This window comes from Sardina pilchardus, chromosome 20, assembly GCF_963854185.1.
Source record: "Sardina pilchardus chromosome 20, fSarPil1.1, whole genome shotgun sequence".
Lineage (NCBI taxonomy): Eukaryota > Metazoa > Chordata > Actinopteri > Clupeiformes > Clupeidae > Sardina > Sardina pilchardus.
In genome coordinates this window covers 29,052,971-29,079,748 of record NC_085013.1, presented here as the reverse complement: position 1 = coordinate 29,079,748, position 26,778 = coordinate 29,052,971, and the positions used below count along the sequence as shown (strand labels likewise).

Here is a 26,778-nt window from a genome sequence, read left to right as displayed (position 1 = left end):
CCAATAGGAGCGATCCCTCTTTATAAGAGCTACACCCTCCTCCACCCTATAGGAGAGATCCCTCATGAGCTACACCCTCCTCCACCCCATAGGAGAGATCCCTCATGAGCTACACCCTCCTCCACCCCATAGGAGAGATCCCTCTTTATAAGAGCTACACCCTCCTCCACCCCATAGGAGAGATCCCTCTTTATAAGAGCTACACCCTCCTCCACCCAAGAGGAGAGATCCTTGGTTATAAGAGCTACACCTTCCTCCACCCCATAGGAGAGATCCCTCTTTATAAGAGCTACACCCTCCTCCACCCCATAGGAGAGATCCCTCATAAGCTACACCCTCTTCCACCCCATAGGAGAGATCCCTCTCTATAAGAGCTACACCTTCCTGTTTAATATAAGAGTGTTGTTGCATAACACCTCTCCTCACGCCCCAGTGTCCGTCTTCAGTTTCCACCCTGGCAGAAAAAATTGGCTCTCGGCACGAAACCACACAGCCACTTCTTTCAGCCCCCCCCCCCCCTTTCTCTCTCTCTCTCTCTCTCTGCTCTTAGTCAGGTTCAAACCAGTCCAGACGGGACCATCCCAGCGAGGACCGTCCGAGTCTCTGCTTACTATTGTTCTGTGGGCTGATTCAGCAAGACGTCATCCTCCCATGACTTCCTCTCAGCCTTTGTGTGATCTCTTTTACGGATGAGGTTACAGCCTGCTCTGTGCGCGCATTATGTCAACTGTTTTTACTTGGGAGCAGTCTAGGTGCTTAATGACTGCAACCCCCATTTAATCTCAGATGACGTTTGAAATGTACAGATTACATAAAGTGTCTCTGTGGGAGCAAAGTGTACATCAGAGGACAGGCCATTCCGTTTCCATTCATTTGAAACAGAGACACACACACGTGGCTCTGCTTGGGTCACCGCAGCAGTTACAGTGAGCGGCCATTGGGCACGCAAACATCCGCAGGCACATTGAGCTGTTGACACAGTCATTTCCAGCTGCCCCTATCTGCTCAGTGGATTAAGCATATTTACTTTTGCCTTTTCAATGCAAAGGAGAGAGAGAGAGAGAGAACAAGAGAGAGAGAGGGGTGGAGGGAGAAAGAGAGGGATGGGAGAGAGAGATGGAGGGAGAGAGAGAGAGAGAGGGGGTGGAGTGATGTGTTTATTTTTGGAGCAATGTTTCATCTAAATTTAATTGATGGTTTGTCTTCAGAGAGCACAAAGATAACTTAAGAGCTAAATAAAACATTAAACAGTTGGACATTTTTCCTTAGGTCACAGGAACAAACACAATTCTGTAGTCAATTATAGCAACCGAAAACTCAGGGCTGTCATTGGCAATTTCCTGTGGTTATCGATTTATTATTAATTAATATCATATTACGTAATATATTACATAACAGACATTTACAATATTGCAGGCCATTTTTATTGTGTTGACCATATGGTTGACCATATACACATAGAGAAGAAGCCTATATAATATTCGCACCTTGGAAGACTGTATTGATTATATTGTGCTCTTCTGCTGGTCAGGGGCGTAGAGGTGAAAAGGTGGCTATGAACTGTGTGATCACGGTCAGATGGACTGCGCCATGCGCTATCAGATTTATCTTTTTTTAAAAAGGCATTCAGAATGTTTGATGATGGTGGAGGTTATTGTCTATTACTGTTTATAACCATAATGATGGTATGCAATGGTTCCTGTCGATGAGTACATATTGTGAATGTGGATAATACAGTGTATTACAGTGTGACTTCTGAATGTTAACAGTTACAATTGGTCAATAAACTCTTTTGAGAGGTGGATAAACCCAAAGAAGAAGTGGATAAACTATGAATTTCACAGTGTATTTCTGAAATTTCAGAGGCGGATAAACTGTGTTTACTTGCGTTCTGCCTCCATTACAGCCCTACACTCGGTGTAATTCAATTAATTCCTTGCAAAACCATCTACACACACACACACACACACACACACACACACATACATTCTCAAAGCTGCAATTTCATCCCTATCAGCCCAGCAGGGCTTTACCCATACTGCCCCTGGGCCTGCTTGGTTGACCAATGAAAAGGCCGGGGTGTCTGAGCCTGGTCATCAGACGGCATCCGTTATCAGGTCCTCATAATCTGAGAGGCCCATGGTCACCATGGCACACCTGAGCTCCAGGTATGCCTTTACATGATCCTGCATCCTGCCTGAGCAGCTACGCACCTGGGCATAAGATATGCACTCCTCCTGCACGCACCTGTGCCAGGTGTGAGCTTCTATTAAGCGTGTGGGAGCATGAATAGAACATGAGCGATCATCAGGTCCTGCTTGTTTGGGAATTACCTGTCCTTTACCTGTCCCGCCTTGTTGCTGCCGCATGCCCCTGCATTAGGCCGCTTAAGTCACCTGAGGACTGGGAGAATGGGCCGGAGAGCATACTGCAAAAGAATCAAAAGTTCCCAGATCAGGTTACAGCAAACATGGGATTAAGAGTAGCAAAGTCAACAAGCGCTTACGTAGACCAGGAGGATGGGTCAAGACCCTTTGCTTTTGTTCTCCTGACACATGTAATCCGGTGTGTGAGTTTAATGAGTGAGCTTTCCATGTCTTTTTACACGACGCATGCACTTTATTGCTTTTGTTCTCCTGACACATGTAATCCGGTATGTGAGTTTATTGAGTTAGCTTTCCATGTCTTTTTACACGACGCATGCACTTTATTCCACTGTCACACTACAATGTGAAAAAATGACCTTCTGTTAATGGCATCTTGACAAAGCCACTATAAACAGCGGTGACAAAGAAGTTCCTGGCCCTGGTCACACTTCTGCTAAAACAGAATAGGCAGGTATGGGGAAGGACAGGCCCATAGACCGTCTGTATCAAGCGGAAGGCGAGAGGCTCGCACTTCTGTTTGCTAGAAGTAAGGGGACAGAGAGACAAAGAGCCAAAGAGCAGGGAGAAGTTAGTCAGGCCTATTGCTGTCACGGAACCAGGCCAAGCCAGTTTAGGGGACGGAGGCAATCTGAGTTTAAATCTGGAAAAGGGCATTTCCAGGATTGCAGCACAGAAAGTCAGCGACCTGTCATGGGAAAAGCCTCCCACACACACGCCCCACTCCCTCTCGCTCACACACACAAACACACACACACACACACACACACACACACACACACACTGAGCTTCCTGCATGAGGTGACGTGGTGAGGCTTCCATGTGCTGCGTAATGGGTAAATAACCACAGTGTGGTCAGTGCTTTGTAGGAATAGTTTCTTTTATGTATTTCTATGTGAAACAAATGGCAATCATACCTACACAAACATAAGCCAGTAACAGCCAGAGAAACACAACTCTGAAAATCAACACTTCTCACTGAGGAGACACAGAGAGTTAAACGGTAAATTATTGCTTGTTTGCTACATTGTTTTCTGGTTAACTACGGTACAAGACACAAGATTGTATATACCAACAGAACAGTACAACAGTGACAGAATTGAGCTTTTGTAGACTTCTGTAAAAACAAACGGAGTCCATTTTCATCACGACACTATGAATTCAGTTAAACCAGCATATTTTCTCTTTTTTTAAAGTCTTTTAATTGCCATTTACAGAGAACTTGAAATGAGCTGAACTTTGTGATGCAATGCTTGGCATATATATATATACATACAGAATTCCATACACTCTTTCGTTGTGACAGAGATGGAGCCATATTTCAGAGCCCCACACACAGGTAGGTGCACATGACAGTCATCTCATCAGTGTCGTTCCAGAGCAGCACACCGAAACCGTCTGTCATCGCCAGTCTTTGTCTTTTCTGCTCAACGCTTCCTGCTTCTTGAAGTTTGTTCCATTCTCTTTTTGTTTTTTTTTCAAATGTTACTTCAACTTTTTTTGCTTTGCAAGGACAAAGTGAGGTGAAAGAGACAAATGAGAAGTCGTTTGGGGAGACCCTAACTGCCGCTGCGCCCTGTGCAACAGACCTGCTCTCTGAGGAGACCCCTGGCGTCTCAGCTGCCCGCTGACGCCAGACACGACTTCACAAAACCCGCCTTGTGACAGAGAAACAGTGAGATGGACACAGGTGAGCGTGACGCCCCCACTGCTATGCTGGTGAAGGCTAACCAGGTGCACACTCTTGAAAAAGGAAGGAAAGAAAAGAAATCCACCTGCCTGCAGTCTACGGGGGGAGGGGGGGGGGGGGGGGGGGGGCGGGGGGGACAGGACAGTTATAAAGTGCTCGCATGTGCTGAGGCTAAATCCAGTTAGCTTTGTCATCCCTTCTTATACCCCCCCACCCCACCCCACCCCCGCCCCCCCAACACAGTTTGGCTTCTTGTCCAACTCGTTTATCAAAGGCTGGTTAAGAGGGAGTTGAATGGGAGTTGACTCAAACGTGCTACTACGCCAATCGGTCATGGTGGGGCTGAGCTGGGCCTCTCATCGCACATATTATATGGGCCTATGAACTTATCATAGCACATTTTATATGGGCCTGGACTATGAAGTACTTATTATCAGTAAAGGCTGATCTTTGAATGGGGTGTTTGTATCTACAGTGAGTAGACCCAATAGTAATCAAACTTCAACAATCAACCATCACTTAAATGTGTTCATAGTGAGATTGTAAAATAAAAACAAGATAAAAAAAAAGCCTTATTCTGGTAAATAGGCTGTCCCTTTTTGTTCCTTGGTTACTGTGAACATAAGTGTGTAATGGGTGTGTGTGTGTGTGTGTGTGTGTGATGGAGGTACTGGTTTGGAGCTGAAATAAGTTTGAAAGGTTTATCACACAAAGCGAATGATGTGGTAAAGGGTTGCATCTCCACTGGCTACCGCAGCCGTTCTACTAACTAGCACGCTATCTGGACTAGCTACCGCAGCCGTTCTACTAACTAGCACGCTATCTGGACTAGCTACCGCAGCCGTTCTACTAACTAGCACGCTATCTTGACTAGCTACCGCAGCCATTCTACTAACTAGCACGCTATCTTGACTAGCTACCGCAGCCATTCTACTAACTAGCACGCTATCTGGACTAGCTACCGCAGCCATTCTACTAACTAGCACGCTATTTAGACTAGCTACAGCAGCCATTCTACTAACTAATGGACTATCTGAACTAACTACAGCAGGGAAAACAGCCAGCAGCCAGCAGGCCCACAACGGAGAGAGAATAAGCAGAACAAAAACGCAAATATAAACAAAACAACAAAGCAAAAGTAAAAACAAAAGCAAGCCAGAAACGACCAAGTGAGTTTCAGTGCAAGACAACCAGAAGCAGCACACAGAAAACACACTGTAAGCAAGCCAGTCACAAAAACCCCCGAGCATCCAGGAGGAACACAGGGAGAAGAGTAGGAATCAGAACCATTAGAATAATAAGTGTAAAAAAAAGTTCAGAATAAACACACTTTTTTGCATTATATTTTTAACTTTAAATAACCACAAACTTCAGCGGTCTGCTCACGCCCACGTAGAGCTCAAACCCAGCCAGTGAGCGCCGCTCGCCACAGTGCTACCGTTCACTCGAGAGCTACACCAGAGCCACGCTCAACTGCATGCGATCCTTCCATGCCCATCAGGCTCAGCCCTCTGATATGAACATCAAGCGCCAGAAACCTCCAGATCTCTCCAGAAACCTCCAGATCTCTCCAGATCCCTGTAAGTGGTGATCAGTAAAAAACTCTCGAGCTCCTGACTACGCTACGCTAGTTAGCATGCAAAAATGTTTGTGGTATCAAATACATGGTAAGAATACACATCTAGATCGGTAAACAAACGCCCTTCGTTTTTTTTTTTTTTTTCTTAAAAAAGAACCCCGTCTCCCTAACCCCAGATCTCACAAAGCTCAAAAGCTCCGAAGCTCCGTTAGGGTACACCAGTGGCGGCCTGTATCATATCGCTAGTCTGTCACTTCTTCTGTGTGAACTTGTTTTTTATTTGTTTTGTCTGTAAGTATTCTACATAAAGACCCACATACAGAAGCATGAGTTCAGGCAGCCGTCTGGCCTCGCTGTGCAATCACATGAGGAGAGCTGATATGAGAGACAAAAGCATGACCAACAGATACTTATAGTAAGAGTAGTAGTACAAGTCATAATAACAATTATCAAAAAAGAAAGAAAACCAAAATAAGGAAAACAACAAACCGAATGGTTTCGAGCATTGGTGACGTCTGTCTTAAGCGAGCAGCTCTCTTAAGTGCAGATGGAGGACTTAGCTAACTCTAGCCCTGTCTACCGCTACGGATGGACTGCAATACAGAGACTACGCTAGATGGGCAGGACAGGAGGGGGGCCCCTGTGGGGGGGTGCGTGGGGGGGTTCATGGACGGTCCCATGGGCCAGTGTGTGATGAGAGCCAGTGAAAGCCCATCCAGCTGGAGGTCACCTCCGTCCGTCAGCCCAGTCGCAAGTCCGTCCCTTTGACAAACATCACCCCGCAGCCCAGTCGCACGTCCGTCCGTTCGACAAACATCACCCCGCAGTTCACTCGCACGTTCGTTCGTTCGTTCGTTAGTTTTGTTTGTATGCTTCTTTTTTTTTAAAAAGTTTGTTGTTGTTGTTGTTGTTGTTTTAAACTGAAATGAAGGGTGTCTTTCTCTGAGTGCAGGAGAGAGACAGAGAGAGATCAGAGGGTGGACACTTCGCAGGGTGGACGCTTCGGGGCGTTTAGTTGAAGACTTTGGGGGGCCCCTCGGGGCGTCGGGTCTGGACGATCTTCATCTTGGGCCGAGCCTCGTTGTCCTCGTTCTCGTTCTCGTTCTCGTTCTCGGCGTCGCTGTCGCACACGTGCACCACCACGCTGGGCGTGGACTCAGTGCCCGCATGCAGCTCGTACTTGTCACCTGGCGGAGAGACGGACACAAACAGGGGGGGGGGGGGGAGTCACACTTCAGTGTCAGATCAAAAGAGAAGACAACAGACACAAGAGGGCCCAACATGGACAACTGACTAAGTACAAAAGGCCCAATATTGACAACTGACCAACTACAAAAGGCCCAAGATGGACAACTGACTGACTGACTACAAAAAGGTGTTCAGCTCCACAAACAATCTGATGCCACCAGCAAATAAAAAGTGCTGGCAAAATGCCAACCAATGAGGAATTCAGTGTTCTAGAGCCCAGAGAGAGAGAGAGAGAGTCCTGTCCTGGCGTTCCTGTCAGTCAGTCTCATGTGATGAGCACGGCACGTTTCTCTCGTTCCGATAGCTTAGCCGTTAATCTGAAAAGGTCTCTGTCTTAAGAGAGCAAAGACTGTCACTCGGACAGAAATAACCCTGCTAAGCCTGCAGGATGACACAGCTCCCTCCACAACGGCACACACACACCTCCACCTCCTTCACACAGACCCAGACAGCACACACACCAAACTCTCCTCCACCTCCTCACACAGATCAGAGACTTTCTAAAGAGGAGACACAGCGCTCACAATATGGCCGCCCAATGGAGGGGCTTGCCTAAAAGCCCCAGACAGCAGTAGCCCTGTGAGTAGCAGCACACAGAGGAACGCTGAAACTGGTACTAGCGTCACTCATCATCAGCTGAGTTCTTCTTCTCGTCCTTATCTCTCCTCCCTGTCTCTCTCTCTCTCTCTCTCTCTCTCTCTCTCTGTCTCATCTAGTCAGCCTGGTGACTCAGACGCTCTCACCCAGCCTTGGCCATTAGATGCTGTTCAGAACTGCAGCACGGGTAGTTAGAGACGATGGCTGCATCACGAGTCACTCCCGCAGGAGTAGACAAGTCTCTCTGTTGGCCTGGTTCCTCCAAATCAATTTCTTTTATCTGGCTCCGTTTAGAGTTTGGTGAATGTGTATGCATGTGTGTGTGTGTGTGTGCAGGTGTGTACGTGTGCAGGCGCGTGTGTGTCTGTGTGTGTTCCCTGAGACAAGTTGACTACAGACAGACTCTCTCTCTCTCAGCAAGTGTTATCTCTGCAGTGCGTACCGTGCCGTGCCATGCTGAGTCTCATGTAAAAGGCCTGACACCACAGAAGCTAACAGCCCTCTTAACATGACTCAGGCCAGAGGAGAACAATCTTAACGAGACTCAGCAGTAATAGTGCGTTCATGCACATCGGACCTTCGGAAATTTCTGACCTCCGATAGCAGAAAAATGACATGAACGCTAGGTCGGGTTGGATTTTTTGCTCGGAGACTCGTGCGGAAGTTTTGTGCCCCGAGGTGTCCGACTTGACGTCACTATCATATTCTCCAACCACGACGGCCTCCCTTGCAACAACACAAGAGGTGAATTTCACTGTCATTACGAATAGGCAAGGTAATTTGTCACTAAATTAACAACACAGACAGAAACACTCGCCCAAGACAATTTCCTTCTTGCTCAACCATACTAAGCAGTTGTAATAACGTATTTATGCGTTTCCTGTATTTATTTTCCAAACTGATCTCATGAACACACTTTCTTCGGAGGTCGGGACTTTTTAAAGGCGGGTCCTCCGAGGTTCCGAGCCGCATGAACGCAGTATAACACTCTTAGCATGACTCAGGCCAGAGTAGTAGCACCTTTAGCATGAGTAGCGCTCTTAGCATGTCTCAGGCCAGAGTAGTAGCACCTTTAGCATGAGTAGCGCTCTTAGCATGACTCAGGCCAGAGGAGAACAATCTTAACAAGACTCAGCAGTAACACTCTTAGCATGACTCAGGCCAGAGTAGTAGCACTCTTAGCATGTAGCAATCTTAGCATGACTCAGACCAGAGGAGAACAATCTTAACGAGACTCAGCAGTAACACTCTTAGCATGACTCAGTAGCGCTCTTAGCATGACTCAGGCCAGAGCGGGAGCACCCTTAGCATGTAGCACTCTTAGCATGACTCAGGCCAGAGCGGGAGCACCCTTAGCATGTAGCACTCTTAGCATGACTCAGGCCAGAGCGGGAGCACCCTTAGCATGTAGCACTCTTAGCATGACTCAGGCCAGAGCACCCTTAGCATGTAGCAATCTTAGCATGACTCAGGCCAGAGCACCCTTAGCATGTAGCACTCTTAGCATGACTCAGGCCAGAGCACCCTTAGCATGTAGCACTCTTAGCATGACTCAGGCCAGAGCACCCTTAGCATGTAGCACTCTTAGCATGACTCAGGCCAGAGCACCCTTAGCATGTAGCAATCTTAGCATGACTCAGGCCAGAGCGGCAGCAGCACCCTTAGCATGTAGCAATCTTAGCATGACTAGGCCAGAGCACCCTTAGCATGTAGCAATCTTAGCATGACTCAGGACAGAGCAGCCAACAGATTACAGCTTAAAAGCTGTGCGCCGCTCCGCCGCTCTGCTCCCATTTGGCGGTTAGATGCGGGATGTGCGTGTGATGTGCTCAGAAGAGCTCGGCCACATTAGAGCGTGGCAGATAGCATCGCTAATCACATAGCATCGCTAATGGGGCTTCAAAGAGAAGCAGGCCTATTACATCAGCTCAACCAAAACACTCAGATGTACAAATTACATGTGACCTATATACACAAACATTACAGAAAATTCATCATGAAAGTTTGACTACTAATCTCATACATGCCCCTAGATTCTAGAGGCCCCTTGTGCTTACACACACACACACACACACTCATATTTTAATTCTTCCCACAAACACATACACACTCTGAAGAGTGCGAGTGAGTGTTGCCATAGAGACCAGTAGAGAGGCTGTGCAGGCAGGTGAATGTGGGTCTGAGATGAGGCTGCAGTGAGGAAGCCAATCCAGCAGAGGGCGCAGTTACACCATCATCAGTACGACTGCACACTCCCACAGTTCAGCTCAGCTCATTCACACACACACACACACTCATCACTGGGTTGCAGTACAGCCCATAGCCCTGCATTGGGCCTGCATTGGGCCAGCATTGGGCCAGCTTTGGGCATATACTGGGTATATATTGGGCCAGCATTGGGCATATACTGGGTATATATTGGGCCAGCATTGGGCATATACTGGGTATATATTGGGAGTGCATTAGGAGTGCATTGGTATGCATCAGGCTGCAGTGCTGGGCTTGTTTGAGCATAACAGGGCTGTGAGTAGGACGCTGATCCGCTGCTATTAGTATGCTTGAGGACTCACTCTCCACCAACAGGGCTGAAGGGGGGCGGCGTGCCATGGCGTGCTGCGGCGGAATACAGAACAGGATTCTGATGAAATCTCATGTAGCGGAGAGAAACACTGAGTGAGTGGCACACCATGGAGCCCGCCACGCCTGACCAATCAGATCACTGAGAGCTATGCCACGCCTGACCAATCAGATCACTGAGAGCTATGCCACGCCTGACCAATCAGATCACTGGGAGCTATGCCACGCCTGACCAATCAGATCACACCATACAGCACGCCACGGCTGACCAATCAGATCACTGAGAGCTACGCCACGCCTGCCAATCAAATCACTGAGAGCTATGCCACGCCTGCCAATCAGATCACTGAGAGCTATGCCACACCTGCCATGGGACGTACTATAGACCAATCAGATCACTGAGAGCTGGAGGTCTTGCTGAGCGGCATGGGCCGGAGTAGAACATCAGATCAACTCCATATCAAATGAAAAGAGCACAAAAAGCTTTCTTTAAGACGAAACAGGCTTCTAGAAACGGATCAATCCCTTTGTGGTCTTGGGTATAGCCTGGGTGCTCCCATGCTGCCTTGTCTGGACACTACCGCCCTCATTTTTGTCTGAGATAGGGGACCAATCACAGAACAGGGGGGAAAGCAAGACGATGGGGAGCTACGCACAGACGCATTTGATAGACATCCGTGGCGCCCAATGCACGGATCTGGGCCTTTTTTCAAATACGAGAAAATGAACGTTTGGTTGCCAACCCACGCCTCATTTGAGAAGTGGTATAGGCGCTAGCCATGCAGGCTAGGTCTTGGGAGTGTTATGATCTTGATTATGTGCATGTGTGTGTAAGTGTGTGTAGGTACACATCTTGGGTGTATTATTTCTCTCTCTCTCTCTCTCTCTCTCTCTCTCTCTCTCTCCCTCCCTCCCTCTCTCCCTCCCTCCATCTCACCTGGGCCCAGTTTGGCGACGGCGCAGAGCAGGTCGTAGTTGATGACGGGCGTGGCGTCCTCGCTCTGAGCCCAGCCCACGGGGGGGGAGGCCGGGGGGGAGATCAGGAACTGCTTCACAGGCTGGGGGGGCGCCAGGAACGACTTGTCCACCTCCTCACCTGAGTTCTGCACCTGTGGACACACACGCACGCACACACACGCACACACACGCACACACACGGCATGTTAGCATCATCTGTGGCTACTGGTTTAAACAACAAACTTTTATAACAATGACCTTTTATATCAATTGCCTTTTACAACAATTACCTATATCAATTGCCTTTTATAACAATCGTTTTTTAGAATTACCTTTTAGTCAGATTATCACCTCTTATAACAAAAACATTCTTTGTATGAGTAGAGTAGAGTTGCCTAAGGTCTCTTGTGCAGTAGTAGTTTAGTGTCAGTGTTATTCCTCATGTGAACAGAAGACTCATGAATGAACACATGCATTTGGAGCAGTGGCCATTTCCTATGACAACTCCCCTGCAGGGAGCCCCACCACTACCTCCTTTATGTGTGCCTGAACTAAACCAATCAAACACACCACACACACACACACACACACACACACACACACACACACACACACACACACACACACACACACACACACACACACACACAGTGTTACAATGAGTGTACAGATAGTGCATACACACAGCGGTGAGAGAGAGAGAGAGAGAGAGAGAGAGAGAGAGTGTGTGTGTGTGTGTGTGTGTAGCTGAGTGTATAGATGGTCCCTCTGAGCTTAGAGAGCAGCAGGACCTTTATGACCTCAGATTAGGGAAGTCTGACCAAGCTGGTGGGTCAGGAGGAGGTGAGTGTGTGTGTGTGTGGGTGTGTGTGTATGTGAAGAGAGTGCTCAGTAAGATGATTTCCCTCTGGGCGAAAACACAAACACATATGTGCAGCACTCAGCAGGAGAGGGGCTTGTGTGTGTGTGTGTGTGTGTGTGTGTGTGTGTGTGTGTGTGTGTTTGTTTGCCCCTTGCTGTGCCTTGCTGTGTCAACCCTTAGGGACTGTGCTCATATTAGGTATGGTGGTGTGTGTGTGTGTGTGTGTGTGTGTGTGTGTGTGCGTGTATGTGTTTGTGCTTGTGTGTGTGTGTGTGTGTGTGTGTGTGTGTGTATTAGCACTAGAGCTAGCATCATCTGTGGAGCTACTGTACTGGTTTAAACAATACACTTTTATAACAATGACCTTTTATATCAATTGCCTTTTATAACAATCAGTTTTTATAACAATTACCTTTTTTTTTACCAGATTACCAGAGATTATCACCTCTTATAACAAAAACATTCTTTGTATGAGTAGAGTAGAGTTGCTTAAGGTCTCTTGTGCAGTAGTAGTGTCAGTGTGTGGGTCGTGTGTGTGCTGTGTGCTCTGTGTGTGCTCTGTGTGTGTGTGTGTGTGTGTGTGTGTGTGTGTGTGTGTGTGTGTGTGTGTGCTGTTAGCACTAGAGCTAGCAACAGACAGGAGCATTTCTTGTGTGTGCTGTGGCACTGGATGGAAACATCTGCTGAATATAATGAATGAATCTGAATGTTTGATCAAGCCTGTCACCATCCCTCACCTCCGGGTGCAAAGTCAGTGTGTGTGTGTTTATCAGTAAAGGTGTGTGTGTGTGTGTGTGTTCCCCTGGTCACCTGTGCGAAGTAGAGCTTGAGTTTGGATCCGTTGAACTCGGACTCGTGCAGCTCGATACGGGCCCGTGCGGCCGCCTCGGCGGTGCTGAAGCTGATCCGGACCCGTCTGAAGCTCTTGAACATCTGGAACGACGTCTGCTCGTCGTAGATACGGAACAGAGCCTCGAACCGCTCCTGTGCAGGACACAGAGAGAGAGAGAACACACTCGTTAGGGGACAGAACCGGAGAACACACTCATCAGGGGACAGAACCGGAGAACACACTTGCAAGGGGACAGAGAGAGAACACACTCATTAGGAGACAGAACCGGAGAACACACTCGTTAGAGGACAGAGTCGGAGAAGAAAGAGGGCCAGGAAATGGTGGCGTGCTAGGTCCACTTTGGAGCCCAAATGGCGGGATAGTGGCACTTGTTCTGAGCCAGGCGGGTAGGCCAGCGTGCTCTGGATCTTTGATCATGAGTTGATGCTGCTGCTTTAGAGCCAAGATGGCGGGTCACAGTCCCTGCTTTAGAGCCAAGATGGCGGGTCACAGGGCCTGCTTTAGAGCCAAGATGGCGGGTCACAGGTCACAGTCCCTGCTTTAGAGCCATGATGAGGTCACAGGGCCTGCTTTAGAGCCATGATGGCGGGTGACCGCACTTGGCTGGATGCCAGAGGTCCTGTGTTATTATGTCCAGGACGGTCAGTCGATTTTTCAGTGTGAGGGCAGGACGGGGGGGTGTGTGTGTGGGGGGGGGGGGGGTGAGGTGTGTTCATCGCTCTCCATAACCAATGTGACCTCGTTTTGCTTATAGCGCACTCTGGCTGTAAACTGAGAGGCACACACACGCACACACACACACACACACACTGAGCCTCTCCATACACACAACACACAATCAACCGCTAGAACAATGAAGCATTGCTCATGCCACAGCCACACACACAGCATGCTAATAATCCAAGGGAATTCAAGCTCTACAACACTGTTAGTTCTGGCCTATAAAATGCACTTGCAAATACACGAGTGTCATATTTACTAATGAAGAACTCCCAGACTCTATTGTTAAGGGACAATTGAATATTCACTACCAGAGAGCTTGTTGTTTACCAGGCAAGACTACGTTGTTCTGTATGAAACAGCTGAAATTCCAGACCTTCAAATGTGTCTGTTGAGGTTCCTCAGGCCCGGCCAGTGTTCTAATTCTATGAGCGTTCTCATTCTACATTCTTAGAGTCCTGTGGCTCTCTTGGTGTGTGTGGACCACAGATGGAGTCTCTTACACCCACACCCACACCCACACACACACACACACACACACCTCTCTGGGCACGCTCACAACTGACCACACACACCTCTCTGGGCGCGCTCACTCCTGACCACATGGTCCAGCGCAGCTCCGGCTGCTGGTGCGGGGGTCCAAGCCCAGTTTAAACTCCAACTGCCCGCCTCAACTGCCCGCCTCAACTGCCCCGCCTCAACTGCCCGCCTCAACCGCCCCGCAGGAGCTAGCGGACTCTGGGCCCGGGGCGGCCCGGCGCTGGCCCGGATCTGGACCGGAGTGACCGGGTCAGGTTCTACCGGCGTCCCTCTCCATTCTAACGCGGTGCCAGCCTCCGACTGGGCAGCGCCATCTGGGCCACTTATCGGCCCGCGCTCACCCAGCACAGCAGGGCATCCTGGGCACAGGTGTGACCGCACGAGCGGCAGCAATCACCGCGCTCGTTTCCGTCGTGCGACCGCACGACTGCCCACACGGACTCTTCTGTTCATTCTGTGGAGGGCCAACTCGAGAGCCCATGCCACTACGAGTGTGTGTGTGTGTGTGTGAGTGTGTGTGTTGTTGTGTGTATCAGTTTATATTGTGGAGGGCCAACTCGAGAGCCCATGTCACTACGAGTGTGTGTGTGTGTGTGTGTCTGTGAGTGTCTGTGTGTGTGTATGAGTGTGTGAGTGTGTGTGTGTGCGTGTGTGTATCAGTATCAGTTTATTCTATGGAGGGCCAACTCGAGTGGCCATGCCACTACGAGTACTGTATGTGTGAGTGTGTGAGTGTGTGAGTGTGTGTGTTTCAGCGTGCCTGTGTCTGTCCAGTCTGTAGCAGGCCAACTCGAGTGTCCACGTGGAGCCTACACTCTATGGTCAGCGCACATGAACAGACATCACGGCCTCACTCCACACACACACACACACACACACACACACACACACACACACACACACACACACGTCCAACTGGGTCTCCAAGGGAGCAGGCACAGGACGGAGTGAAGCAATCAGGATTACTGGCCATTATTATTCTGCTCTCTATGGTGCGACCACCACACCAACAGACATCATGATTCCGCTCTCTATGGTGCGACCATCACAGCAACAGACATCATGATTCCGCTCTCTATGGTGCGACCATCACAGCAACAGACATTATGATTCCGCTCTCTATGGAGTTACACCAACAGACATTATGATTCTGCTCTCTATGGAGTTACACCAACAGACATTATGATTCTGCTCTCTATGGAGTCACAGCAACAGACATTATGATTCCGCTCTCTATGGTGCGACCACCACAGCAACAGACATTATGATTCTACTCTCTATGGTGCGACCACCACAGCAACAGACATTATGATTCTGCTCTCTATGGTGCGACCACCACAGCAACAGACATTATGATTCCGCTCTCTATGGTGCGACCACCACAGCAACAGACATTATGATTCCGCTCTCTATGGAGTCACAGCAACAGACATTATGATTCTGCTCTCTATGGTGCGACCACCACACCAACAGACATTATGATTCCGCTCTCTATGGTGCGACCACCACACCAACAGACATCATGATTCCGCTCTCTATGGTGCGACCACCACAGCAAGAGATGACAGCTACGGTGTCACTCACTACATGACTCAGATAACAGATAACAGATAACAGCTCTAGTTGCCTGTAAAACATGCTTGAAAATTGGCAAAAGGTTTGCCACTATTCTCTCACTGTGTATGAGTGAGTGTGTGTGTGTGTGTGTGTATGTGAGCATGTGTATGTGTATGTGTATGTGTATGTGTATGTGTATGTGCTGCTTTACCTAAATGGAGAGAGTTTGCTCACGATACGAATGATCTGGTGTCACGACGTCTCTCTGTAGAATCATCTCACAGCTTTAGCCACAGCAGATGGCTCACAGTACAACATGCTGTTCACACATACCCACCCATATTCACCCGTTCACTGGGACTTATTCTACAGATCCAGGGAGACTTCCACACTGAGAATGTCCTGATTATAACGCTATTCTGCAGATCTGGCAACATGTCCTGATTATAACCCTATTCTGCAGATCTGGCAACATGTCCTGATTATAACCCTATTCTGCAGATCTGGCAACATGTCCTGATTATAACCCTATTCTGCAGATCTGGCAACATGTGCTGTTTCTAACCCACTGGCCTCCTGTGCTGCAGTAATGTGCTCTCTGAGTGTCTCTCCCCTGGTCTAGTGTATGTGTGTGTGTGTGTGTGTGTGTGTGTGTGTGTGTGTGTGTGTGTACGTGTGTGTGTGTGAGTGCCTCTCCCCTGGTCTAGGCCACAGCCCTCCCTGGGCAGCAGTAGGATCAGTGTGTTCATGTAGGATTAGGCCATACGTCCCTAAAGACCGCTGATCTGCACCGTTTAATATCCACCCGTTTGATATCCGTTTGACATCCGGATGTCTCGCTCATGTGGGAAAGGGACTTTAGTCTGCAGACATGGCTCAGTGCTCCACAACACACACAACACACCACACACACACAGCGCTTCACAACACAACACACCACACACACACACACACACACACACACACACACACACACACACACACACACACACAGCGCTTCACAACGCAACACCCCACACACACACACACACACACAACACATCACACACATCATGTTTGTTTGGCTCTTAACCCAGAGGAACCACAAACGCACATCATCTGGAACATTTGCAAAGTCATGATGACCTGAGCTCTGTGTGTGTATGTGTGTATGTGTGTGTGTGTTTCCCAATCTAATGGGAAACACACACACACACACACACACACTCCGAGGCCATAACGATGTTGTGCTGAGCGGTTGAGAGGGTGCAGGGGTGCCCCGTGGGTGAGTAATCTCTGTCCTCACACTCATTACAGCTTAGCGGGAGGGAGGGAGCCAATTTGTTGTGTAACTCTGAACCCAGTCTGCCAGGGACAGGTGTACCTGCCACACAGGTGTGTGAGGGAGCAACCAGGTGCACGGTGCAGACCTCCCATGGAGCAGGACTGATAAGCCATCCCTAACCTGCAGCACCCGCCAGCACAGAGCATATACTCAAACACCACTGTCCATTATGCAGTATACAACCCCAGCCAACATGGAGATAGAGGGATAGATAGATAGAGAGAGAGATAGATAGATAGAGAGATAGATAGAGAGAGAGAGAGAGAGATAGAGAGAGAGATAGATAGAGATAGATAGAGAGAGAGATAGACACAAACATATAGATAGATAGATAGATAGACATACAAATAGACAGACAGACAGACACTCAGATTGATCGATAAATAGATGTCTTGTTCATCCCCTGGTGAAATTCAGTTGTTCAGTGTCTCACAATATAAGTGTCAAGAAAGGTCACCAATGGACCTTCATGTTTACGGATGGAGAGGCAATTCTGTGGCCCACTGATTCTGCTGCACTTTGATCAAAGCACCCACAGCATGTGGACATGACTGAGGGAGTAATGTGGGCTACTTACAGTAAAAGCACTAAACATTATGGGGTTCTGTAAGAACACTGGCCATTAGAACACTGGTCATTATGGGGTTCTGTAAGAACACTGGCCATTAGAACACTGGTCATTATGGGGTTCAGTAAGAACACTGGCCATTAGAACACTGGTCATTATGGGGTTCAGTAAGAACACTGGTCATTAGAACACTAGTCATTATGGGGTTCAGTAAGAACACTAATCATTAGAACACTGGTCATTATGGAGTTCTAAGAACACTGGTCATTATGGGGTTCAGTAAGAACACTGGTCAATATAGCCGCAAGCGGCGATGGCGGGCCCGAGCACCTGCGGTGCGGAGACCTGTGAGATTTCGGAATCTAACAAAGCAACATGTGCGTGTTGGTGGGCATGTGCATGAGCAACACACATGCCCACCAAATTCGGTCAAGTTTCCTGAATGTATGTGTCAGCCACAACAGACAACATGCTAGGTAGCGCTATAGAGTCCCTAAGCCACACCCTAGGCCAGAGCTCTATCTCTGACTATCGATAGCAATAACGCACAAGCCCACCAAATTTGGTTCATTTTCGTGAATGCGTGTGTCAACCACAACAGACAATGCACTAGGTGGCGCTATACAGTCCCTAAGACAACCTTGGCCAGAGCGCTGTCTCTGAATAGCTATAGCAATAACACACATGCCCACCAAATTTGGTTCATTTTCGTGAATGTATGTGTCAACCACAACAGACAATGCGCTAGGTGGCGCTCTAGAGTCCCTAAGCCACACTCTAGGCCAGAGCTCTGTCTCTGACTAGTGGTAGCAATAACACACAAGCCCACCACATTTGATTAATTTTCGTGAATGTATGTGACAACTACAACAGCCTATATGCTAGGTGGCGCTATAGAGTCCCTAAGCCACACCCTTGGCTAGAGCTCTGTCTCTGACTAGCAATAGAAATAACACACATGCCCACCAAATTTGGTTCATTTTCGTGAATGTATGTGTCAACCACAACAGACAATGCGCTAGGTGGCGCTCTAGAGTCCCTAAGCCACACTCTAGGCCAGAGCTCTGTCTCTGACTAGTGGTAGCAATAACACACAAGCCCACCACATTTGATTAATTTTCGTGAATGTATGTGACAACTACAACAGCCTATATGCTAGGTGGCGCTATAGAGTCCCTAAGCCACACCCTTGGCTAGAGCTCTGTCTCTGACTAGCAATAGCAATAACACACATGCCCACCAAATTTAGTTCATTTTCGTGAATGTTTGTGTCAACCACAACAGATTACGTGCTGCTAGGTGGCGCTATAGAGTCCCTATGCCACACCCTAGGCCAAAGCTCTGTCTCTGACTAGCCACAGCAATAACACACAAGTCCACCAAATTTGGTTCATTTTCGTGAATGTTTGTGTCAACCACAACAGATAACGTGCTGCTAGGTGGCGCTATAGAGTCCCAAAGCCACACCTTAGGCCAGAGCCCTGTCTCTGACTAGCAGAAGCAATTCCACATGTAGCTGCCAAATTACATACAATTCCTAACCTTTTTTCTGCCTATAACACCAACTTCCTGTTTCTTAATAAAACGCCATAATTCAAACCTTCGCCATTTCAATATACTTTTGAAATTCAAAAATCTGGTCGCAATTCCTCTCGGGCAACCCCTCAAGATCATTTTAGTGCTTATATGACATGATTTCGATAAACCGTCTAGGAGAAGTGTTTCAAAATACATGATGTGCAAAAATCATAATCATAATCATAACTCAAATTCTTCTAAGATTTACTATATTGTTTAAATGTAAAACTTGTTCAGATTCATACAACACACATGTCCACCAAATTTGGTTCATTTCCGTGAATGTATGTGTCAACCACAACAGAAACGGCGCTAGGTGGCGCTATAGAGTCCCTGAGCCACACCCTAGGCCAAAGCTCTGTCTCTGAGTTTCGATTGCAATTCTACAAATGGCTGCCAAATTACAAGAGTTTTAGAGCATGCCAAGTTGGTGTAAAAAAAAAAACAGGTAAGACGGAAGAAGAAGAAGAAGAAGAAAAATAATAATAAATATAGCCGCAAGCGGCGATGGCGGGCCCGAGCACCTGCGGTGCGGAGACCTGTGACATTTCGGAATCTAACAAAGCAACATGAGGCGTGTTGGTGGGCATGTGCATGAGCAACACACATGGCCACCAAATTTGGTCAATTTTCTTGAATGTATGTGTCAACCACAACAGACAACGCGCTAGGTGGCGCTATAGAGTCCCTAAGCCACACCCTAGGCCAGAGCTGTTTTTCACTAGCGGCAGTAATAACACACAAGCTCATGAAATTTGATTCATTTTTGTGAATGTAAATGTCAACCCAAAACGGCTAACACGCTAGGTGGCGCTATAGAGTCCCTAAGCCACACCCTCAATAGCGATCGCAATAACACATGTGTCCACCAAATTTGGTTCATTTTCGTGAATGTATGTTTCAACCACAACAGACAACGCACTAGGTGGCGCTATAGAGTCCCTAAGCCACACCCTAGGCCAAAGCTCTGTCTCTGACTAGCGATAGCAATAACACATAAGTCCACCAAATTTGGTTCATTTTCATGAATGTTTGTGTCAACCACAACAGATAACGTACTACTAGGTGGCGCTATAGAGTCCCTAAGCCACACCTTAGGCCAGAGCTCTGTCTCTGACTAGCGATAGCAATAACACATAAGTCCACCAAATTTGGTTCATTTTCGTGAATGTTTGTGTCAACCACAACAGATAACGTGCTACTAGGTGGCGCTATAGAGTCCCTAAGCCACACCTTAGGCCAGAGCTCTGTCTCTGACTAGCGATAGCAAAAACACATAAATCCACCAAATTTGGTTCATTTTCGTGAATGTTTGTGTCAACCACAACAGATAACGTGCTACTAGGTGGCGCTATAGAGTCCCGAAGCCACACCTTAGGCCAGAGCTCTGTCTCTGACTAGCGATAGCAAAAACACATAAATCCACCAAATTTGGTTCATTTTCGTGAATGTTTGTGTCAACCACAACAGATAACGTGCTACTAGGTGGCGCTATAGAGTCCCGAAGCCACACCTTTGGCCAGAGCTCTGTCCCTGACTAGCAGAAGCAATTCCACATGTAGCTGCCAAATTACATCCAATTTATAACCTATTTTCTGCTTATAACACCAACTTCCTGTTTCGTAATAAGACGCCATAATTCAAACCTTCGCCATTTCGATATGCTTCGAAAATTCAAAAATCTGTTCGCAATTCCTCTCGGGCAAACCCTCAAGATCCTTGTACTGCTCATATGACATGATTTCGATAAACCGTCTAGGATAAGTGTTTCAAAATACATGATGTGCAAAAATCATAATCATAATCATAACTCAAATTTGTTTAAGATTCACTATGTAGTGTAAATGTAAAAGTTGTTTAGATTTATACAACACATCTGCCTACCAAATTTGGTTCATTTTCATGCATGCACATGTCAACCACAACAGACAGCGCGATAGGTGGTGCTATAGACCCCCTGAGCCACACCCTAGGCCAGGGCTCTGTCTCTCAGTATCAAATGCAATTCTACATATGCCTGCCAAATTACAAGAGTTTTGGAGCATGCCAAGTCGGTGAAACGGCCAAACGGGCTAAGACGAAGAGAGAATAATAATATTGTGTGTGTGTGTGTGTGAGTGTGTGAGTGAGTGAGTGAGTGAGTGAGTGAGTGAGTGAGTGACCAGGAGTCCCTAAGCCACACGCTAGGCCAGGGCTCTGTCTCAGACTAGAGGTGGCAACACACAAGGCAAAGACAAATTTTTATGAGGATTAGAACTTGGGTCTTACTCAGTCAGTCCCCAATTCAATCACAAAAATGACTTAACCTGAATAAAATCTTTATACACATGATCTTTTTTTTACCTTTTACTTTGCATCACACTGTCATTCTTGACTCTGTGTGTGTGTGTGTGTGTGTGTGTGTGTGTGTGTGTGTCTGTGTCTGTGTCTGTGTCTCTGTGTGGAGAGCGGGGGAGGAGAGAGAGACATCCAGCTGGGAGAGAGGGGAAAGTGTGAATAACTGTGGGGGGAAGGAAAGAAACAAGGAGGGGGAGAGTGGGTGAGCCACAGTGAGGGAGCGGCTAGGTAGTTCTGTGTGTAACACGCGCGGGCAGCAAGGAGCGGATAGGAGAGACCATAGTCATATGAAAACCTAAATAACTCACTTTCTGTTAATGTGGTTTACGTCGAAATTGCAGCATAGGTTGATATGATTATCATTATTCATCAACTCGCTTCAAAATATTTTAGCTAAAACTGTGTCCACCACAATCATTAATGCGCTTTTAAAAATCACAAACAACACCAAATTCAAAACTTTGTATATGACTGTCACTACAAACACACTAACTAATACTCCATCAAATTTCATCCAAATTAGTCACTGTTTTCTGCCTATAACACCAACTTTTTGTTCCTTTTATAAGACACCTAGGTTCAAACCTTCGCCATTTCGATATACTTTTGAAATTCAAAAATCTGTTCGCAATTTCTCTTGGGCAACCCCTCAAGATCATTTTACTGCTAAAATGACATGATTTCGACAAACCGTCTAGGAGAAGTGTTTCAAAATACATGATGTGCAAAAATCAGAAAATCTCACATAATTCAAATTCTTTTAATATTTACTATATAGTTTCAATGTAAAAGTTGTTCGGATTAATACAACACACATGCCCACCAAATTTGGTTCATTTTCGTGCATGTGTGTGTCAAACACAACAGACAGCGCGGTAGGTGGCGCTATAGACCCCCTGAGCCACGCCCTAGGCCAGGGCTCTGTCTCTGAGTATCAAATGCAATTCTACATATGCCTGCCAATTTACAAGAGTTTTGGAGCATGCCAAGTTGGTGAAACGGCCAAACGGGCTAAGAGGAAGAGAGAATAATAATAATAATAATAATAATAATCTGAGCAAAAACAATAGGGCCTTGCACCTACGGTGCAGCCACTTTCAGTGGCCGCACCTCGGTGCTCGGGCCCTAAATATAGCTGCAAGCAGCAATGTGGGGGCCAAGCAGGCAGGTCAAAAAGCCAGAGTTACCATGGTGACTCAATGCTGTTAAGTCAGGTATATAGTTTTAAGCAGTCACAAGAATTTTCATGTCAAACAACCCAAGATTGCCCGAGATGCGAGCCCACTTCCTGTTTGGCGGCTTCGCCCCCAATTTCGGTTGGCTGTTGCGGGCAAACGGTTTCAGATATCCTTCCGAAAAGCAAGGACTATATTACATTCGGGCTGACGATTATCCCTGTTAAGTTTCGTGCAGATCGGATACATTTTGTGACCTGTGGAAATGTTTAAGGGATTTTGATTAAATCCAATATGGCGGCCGAATCAAAAAGATTGATGTCACAAATTGAGCTGGGTCAGCCTAAGGACCTCCAACAGTATAACCAGGCACCAGTAGCAAGTTTTAATTCAAAACAAATCAACAGCTACAGGCCAAAATGCCTTTTTGCTAATTACAGCGCCCCCTAGAGGTCAAAGGTCACCAAATTTATTGAGCCTCCTCCTGATGGGGTCCAGAGTACATGTACTAAGTTTGGTTTTGATGCGTGCATGGGTTGCTGAGATATCAGCCCACTTCCTGTTTTGCGGCTTCGCCGCGAGTTTCCATTGGCTGTTATGGGCCAACGGTATAAGTTCCGAAGAGGAAAAGCACGAGCTGTATTTGTCTTAGTCTGAAGATGCTCTGTGTCAAATTTGGTGAAAATCAGAGAAAAATTGTGACCCCCAATACATTTTAAGTGTTTTTGATGAAATCCAAAATGGCGGAAAATCCATCATGGCGGAAAATGACGTCACAGGGTGCGTTGAACTCGGGCTGGTCCAAGGATTCCAAAGATACCTGGTTTTTGAAAATTGGCCCAAGGGTTCAAAAGTTACGTGCGTGAACGCACGTCCAACTTTGACCTGTTGGTGGCGCTAGAGAGTTTGAGGTGCCGACATGAAACTTGGTCACAGTCATCATCAGACTGTCCCCAATCAGTGTGCCAAATTTCACAACTTTTGACCAGTCGGTTCTATGGGTTGCCATTGACTTCAATGCACAGAGGAATAATAATAATAATAGTTTATAAATATAGCTGCAAGCAGCAATGTGGGGGCCAAGCAGGCAGGACAAAAAGGCCAGAGTTGCCACGGTAACTCGATGCTGTTACGTCAGGTATGTAGTTTTAAGCAGTCACAAGAATTTTGATGTCAAACAACCCAAGATTGGCCAAGATGCGAGCTCACTTCCTGTTCGGCGGCTTCACTGCCCATTTCAATTGGCTGTTGCGGGCGAACGGTTTAAGACATCGTTACAAAAATCAAGGACTATATTAGACTCGGGCTGAAGATCATCTGTGTAAAGTTTCGTGCAGATCGGATACATTTTGTGACCTGTGGAAATGTTTCAGGGGTTTTGATTAATCCAATATGGCGGCCGAATCAAATATGATGATGTCACTGTGAGTACGCGATCCGTGCTGGCTGCGCGATCGGATATGCGCATGCGCAAGATGTCCGCGCATGCGCAGTTGATACTAGTGGCCACAGCGATCCGAGCCGGCTGCACGATCGGGTATGCGCATGCGCAGGATGTTCGCGCATGCGCAGTTGATACTACGCACCGCGGCGGGAGTTTCATTCATTCAAAGTTCATTACGTAGAAGAAAACGTGACGATGTTTTGTGGAAATATGCTTATTTTTATTTAATACTAGTATCGTGAGTCATGTAACTACTTGCTTTAACTATTTCTCAGCATATTTTACCTAACAAGAATCGTCTGTGCCAGTGTTTCAATTGATACATTTATGAAGGTAAATACCAGATAGTAAATGGCTAGTAACCAAATGGCTAGTAACGAAAGTATCCTGTACTTCTACTACACGATCTGATCAAATCATTCCGTGAAGGTAATGTTGATGTCAGCTAGTGCTAGCTACATGGCGAACGTCAGATCAAACCCATAGTTTGTAAAAGCACTTCAATAAAGCTGTGTAACAAAATTGTACAGTATTTTACTTTTTACCTGCATGTTTTTGTATGGTCTCCAAAGTAGTAGGTCTAGAATCGTGTCGTTGTGAGATCATTGTGCTACCGATCTCGAAAGAATGAGGAGCCGCAAACAAGGCGTTTTAAACATTGAATCTGTCCGGGGCAAAAGGAACAACGGCACCGAAATAACTATTGTTTACATCAGCCTTTTTGACGGAGATGCGTTTGCCAAATGATATTGACTGACAAGATGCACATGGCTATGGTTTGATAACAATGGCTAGCTGATGCAGATGGCTATGGTTTGATAACAAAGACTTGTATAGAGCATACATAAATAGCCTATAGCTAAAAGAACGCGTAAACGAATAGCTAAATCTACGTTTCGTGCTAAAAGTCACTGAAGCATAGTTGATTGATTTACACCTTCAGTGCAATGTCTGGGCGACTTTGAGTATCTTGCAGTGTTAATGCTTCTTCCTGTAGGCTACACAATCAGTAGTCTACAGTAGGCAGCCTAACTTGCGAGTGTTCCTAAAAGGCAAGCTTAAATAAAACGCCAAGCAGGTATGTCATTTTTTAAGTGCCTTGTGTGCCTGCCTGTCCTTCATATGGTCATGATTTGTATGGTATCCAAAACATCTCCTCATTGAAACACACCTAATTGGCAAATTGTTGCAACACTATGCAAGACAAATCTCTTATTTCTTTCACCAGAGTTTTAGTTGTTGTTCCACAAGTTCAGGCTCAGACTTTTGCTAATATGTTCCACTCACCCCACTACTACTGACTAACTTCGGCCAGCAAGACCGCGGAGGATATGCTATTTTTTGTGCTGCTGGTAGAGGATTTTGTGATCACATTGTTGCACAAGCCATGCACTCAGGTAAACATAACTACACCAGTTGGCCATTTAAACAAACAAAAAAAAACATTGGGAAGCTGCAGAGTGAAATCCACATTATACAGTATGCGCTACAAAGGTTAGTGTCAAAGTACCAACAAGACACATATTTTATTGAAAAACTTGTGGACATTATAGAAATACAAAACGTACAATAGTACCTGAACAAACAAAATGAACACAATGAACAAACTATAACCCAATTATCTATCTATATATATATATATATATATATGTGTGTGTGTGTGTGTGTGTATGTGGGTAGTTGATATCTGGCCAAGAAAAAGTGATTTTTTTGGAAAACATATATTTTTTAAGAAAGAATAAAAACATTTATGTGTATGGAAAACATTGCATAACATTCATGTAGTCCACTCCAGAGCGGTAGATAAAACAGAGTGGCGACACTCCCATAGACCTCCATAGGAAAAAATGGCAGCGCTTTTTCCAGGCTATTTCCTCGTTATGGGACTTTTGGAACTGTTTACAGCCAATTTCTTGGTCAGTAGTCAATGAGTTAATTGATTACACCTTCCAGCATCTAGAAGTACATCCCACCCTCCTGCAATTCAGCCATTGATTCAGGGCAGGTTTTTTTAGAACTTTTGATCGCGTGGCGGCGACATCAAAGCGCGTCGCAACTCTCTCTCTCTATGGCTCTGGTCCACTCTATCTAAAACATCCCTACTGGGAAAAAATAGCAAGAAACCAATTTATGTTGGTAGCTGATTTTAGCTCGTTTTTTTTTACTGGTTTTCTTCAAGCTATTGCTGATCTTTGCTGGTATTCATGGGTTTCAACCGGTCCTTTTCCACAGGTGTATAAAATCAAGCACCTTGATTGTGAATGCAGGCTGCATGGTGCTTGATTAACCCACCTGTGGAAAGGGACCGGTTGAAACCCATGAATAACTGGTTAGGCCACCAGGTGGACATGCTGGCGTGACCATCTAAGGAAGCTGGTCATGCTGGGGCCTGTACTACGAAGCGGGGTTACTGGCTTAGCTGGGTAACTTCGAGAGTAAGTTGATCACGTGTGGCGTAACTTCCCGGTTAACCCGTACTACGAAAGGTGGATAGGTTTTAACCTAGGTATGCTGCCATGGCAATTTACGCTGCATCTCAAACCTGCAACGAGCAGGTTATGATCTTGGTTAACCCGAGGTTTGCGGTTAACCACACCCCACAATTTCGACGTAGGCTACTTTGAAGATACATTAGTGGAGCGCAAATTGAAAGCGCCTCTCTTCGCAAGGCGAGAATCTTTCTCCATATAATATTCTCTGAAAGATAGCCTATACATTCTCAGCCGAGGGAATTCGTTGCATTTGTCAGCTGATCGATGCAAAGTGGAGGCTATAAGCATTGGCAATA

The 26,778-nt window shown here is 46.7% G+C and overlaps 1 protein-coding gene across 2 annotated transcripts in view; it reads right to left on the bottom strand.

The window, feature by feature from the left end:
• Positions 1-4,288: 4,288 nt before the first annotated feature.
• rcan3 (regulator of calcineurin 3) overlaps positions 4,289-26,778 on the bottom strand; it is a 77,341-nt gene continuing 54,851 nt past the window's right edge. For both annotated transcript variants that reach the window (XM_062523673.1, XM_062523674.1), the window contains exons 2-4: positions 12,705-12,878; positions 11,013-11,184; positions 4,289-6,840 (exon numbers count right to left, since the gene is read on the bottom strand). In XM_062523673.1, the coding sequence (XP_062379657.1) occupies positions 6,665-6,840; positions 11,013-11,184; positions 12,705-12,878 (522 nt within the window). In that variant the 3' untranslated portion in view covers positions 4,289-6,664. The remainder of the gene's footprint in view (positions 6,841-11,012; positions 11,185-12,704; positions 12,879-26,778) is intronic.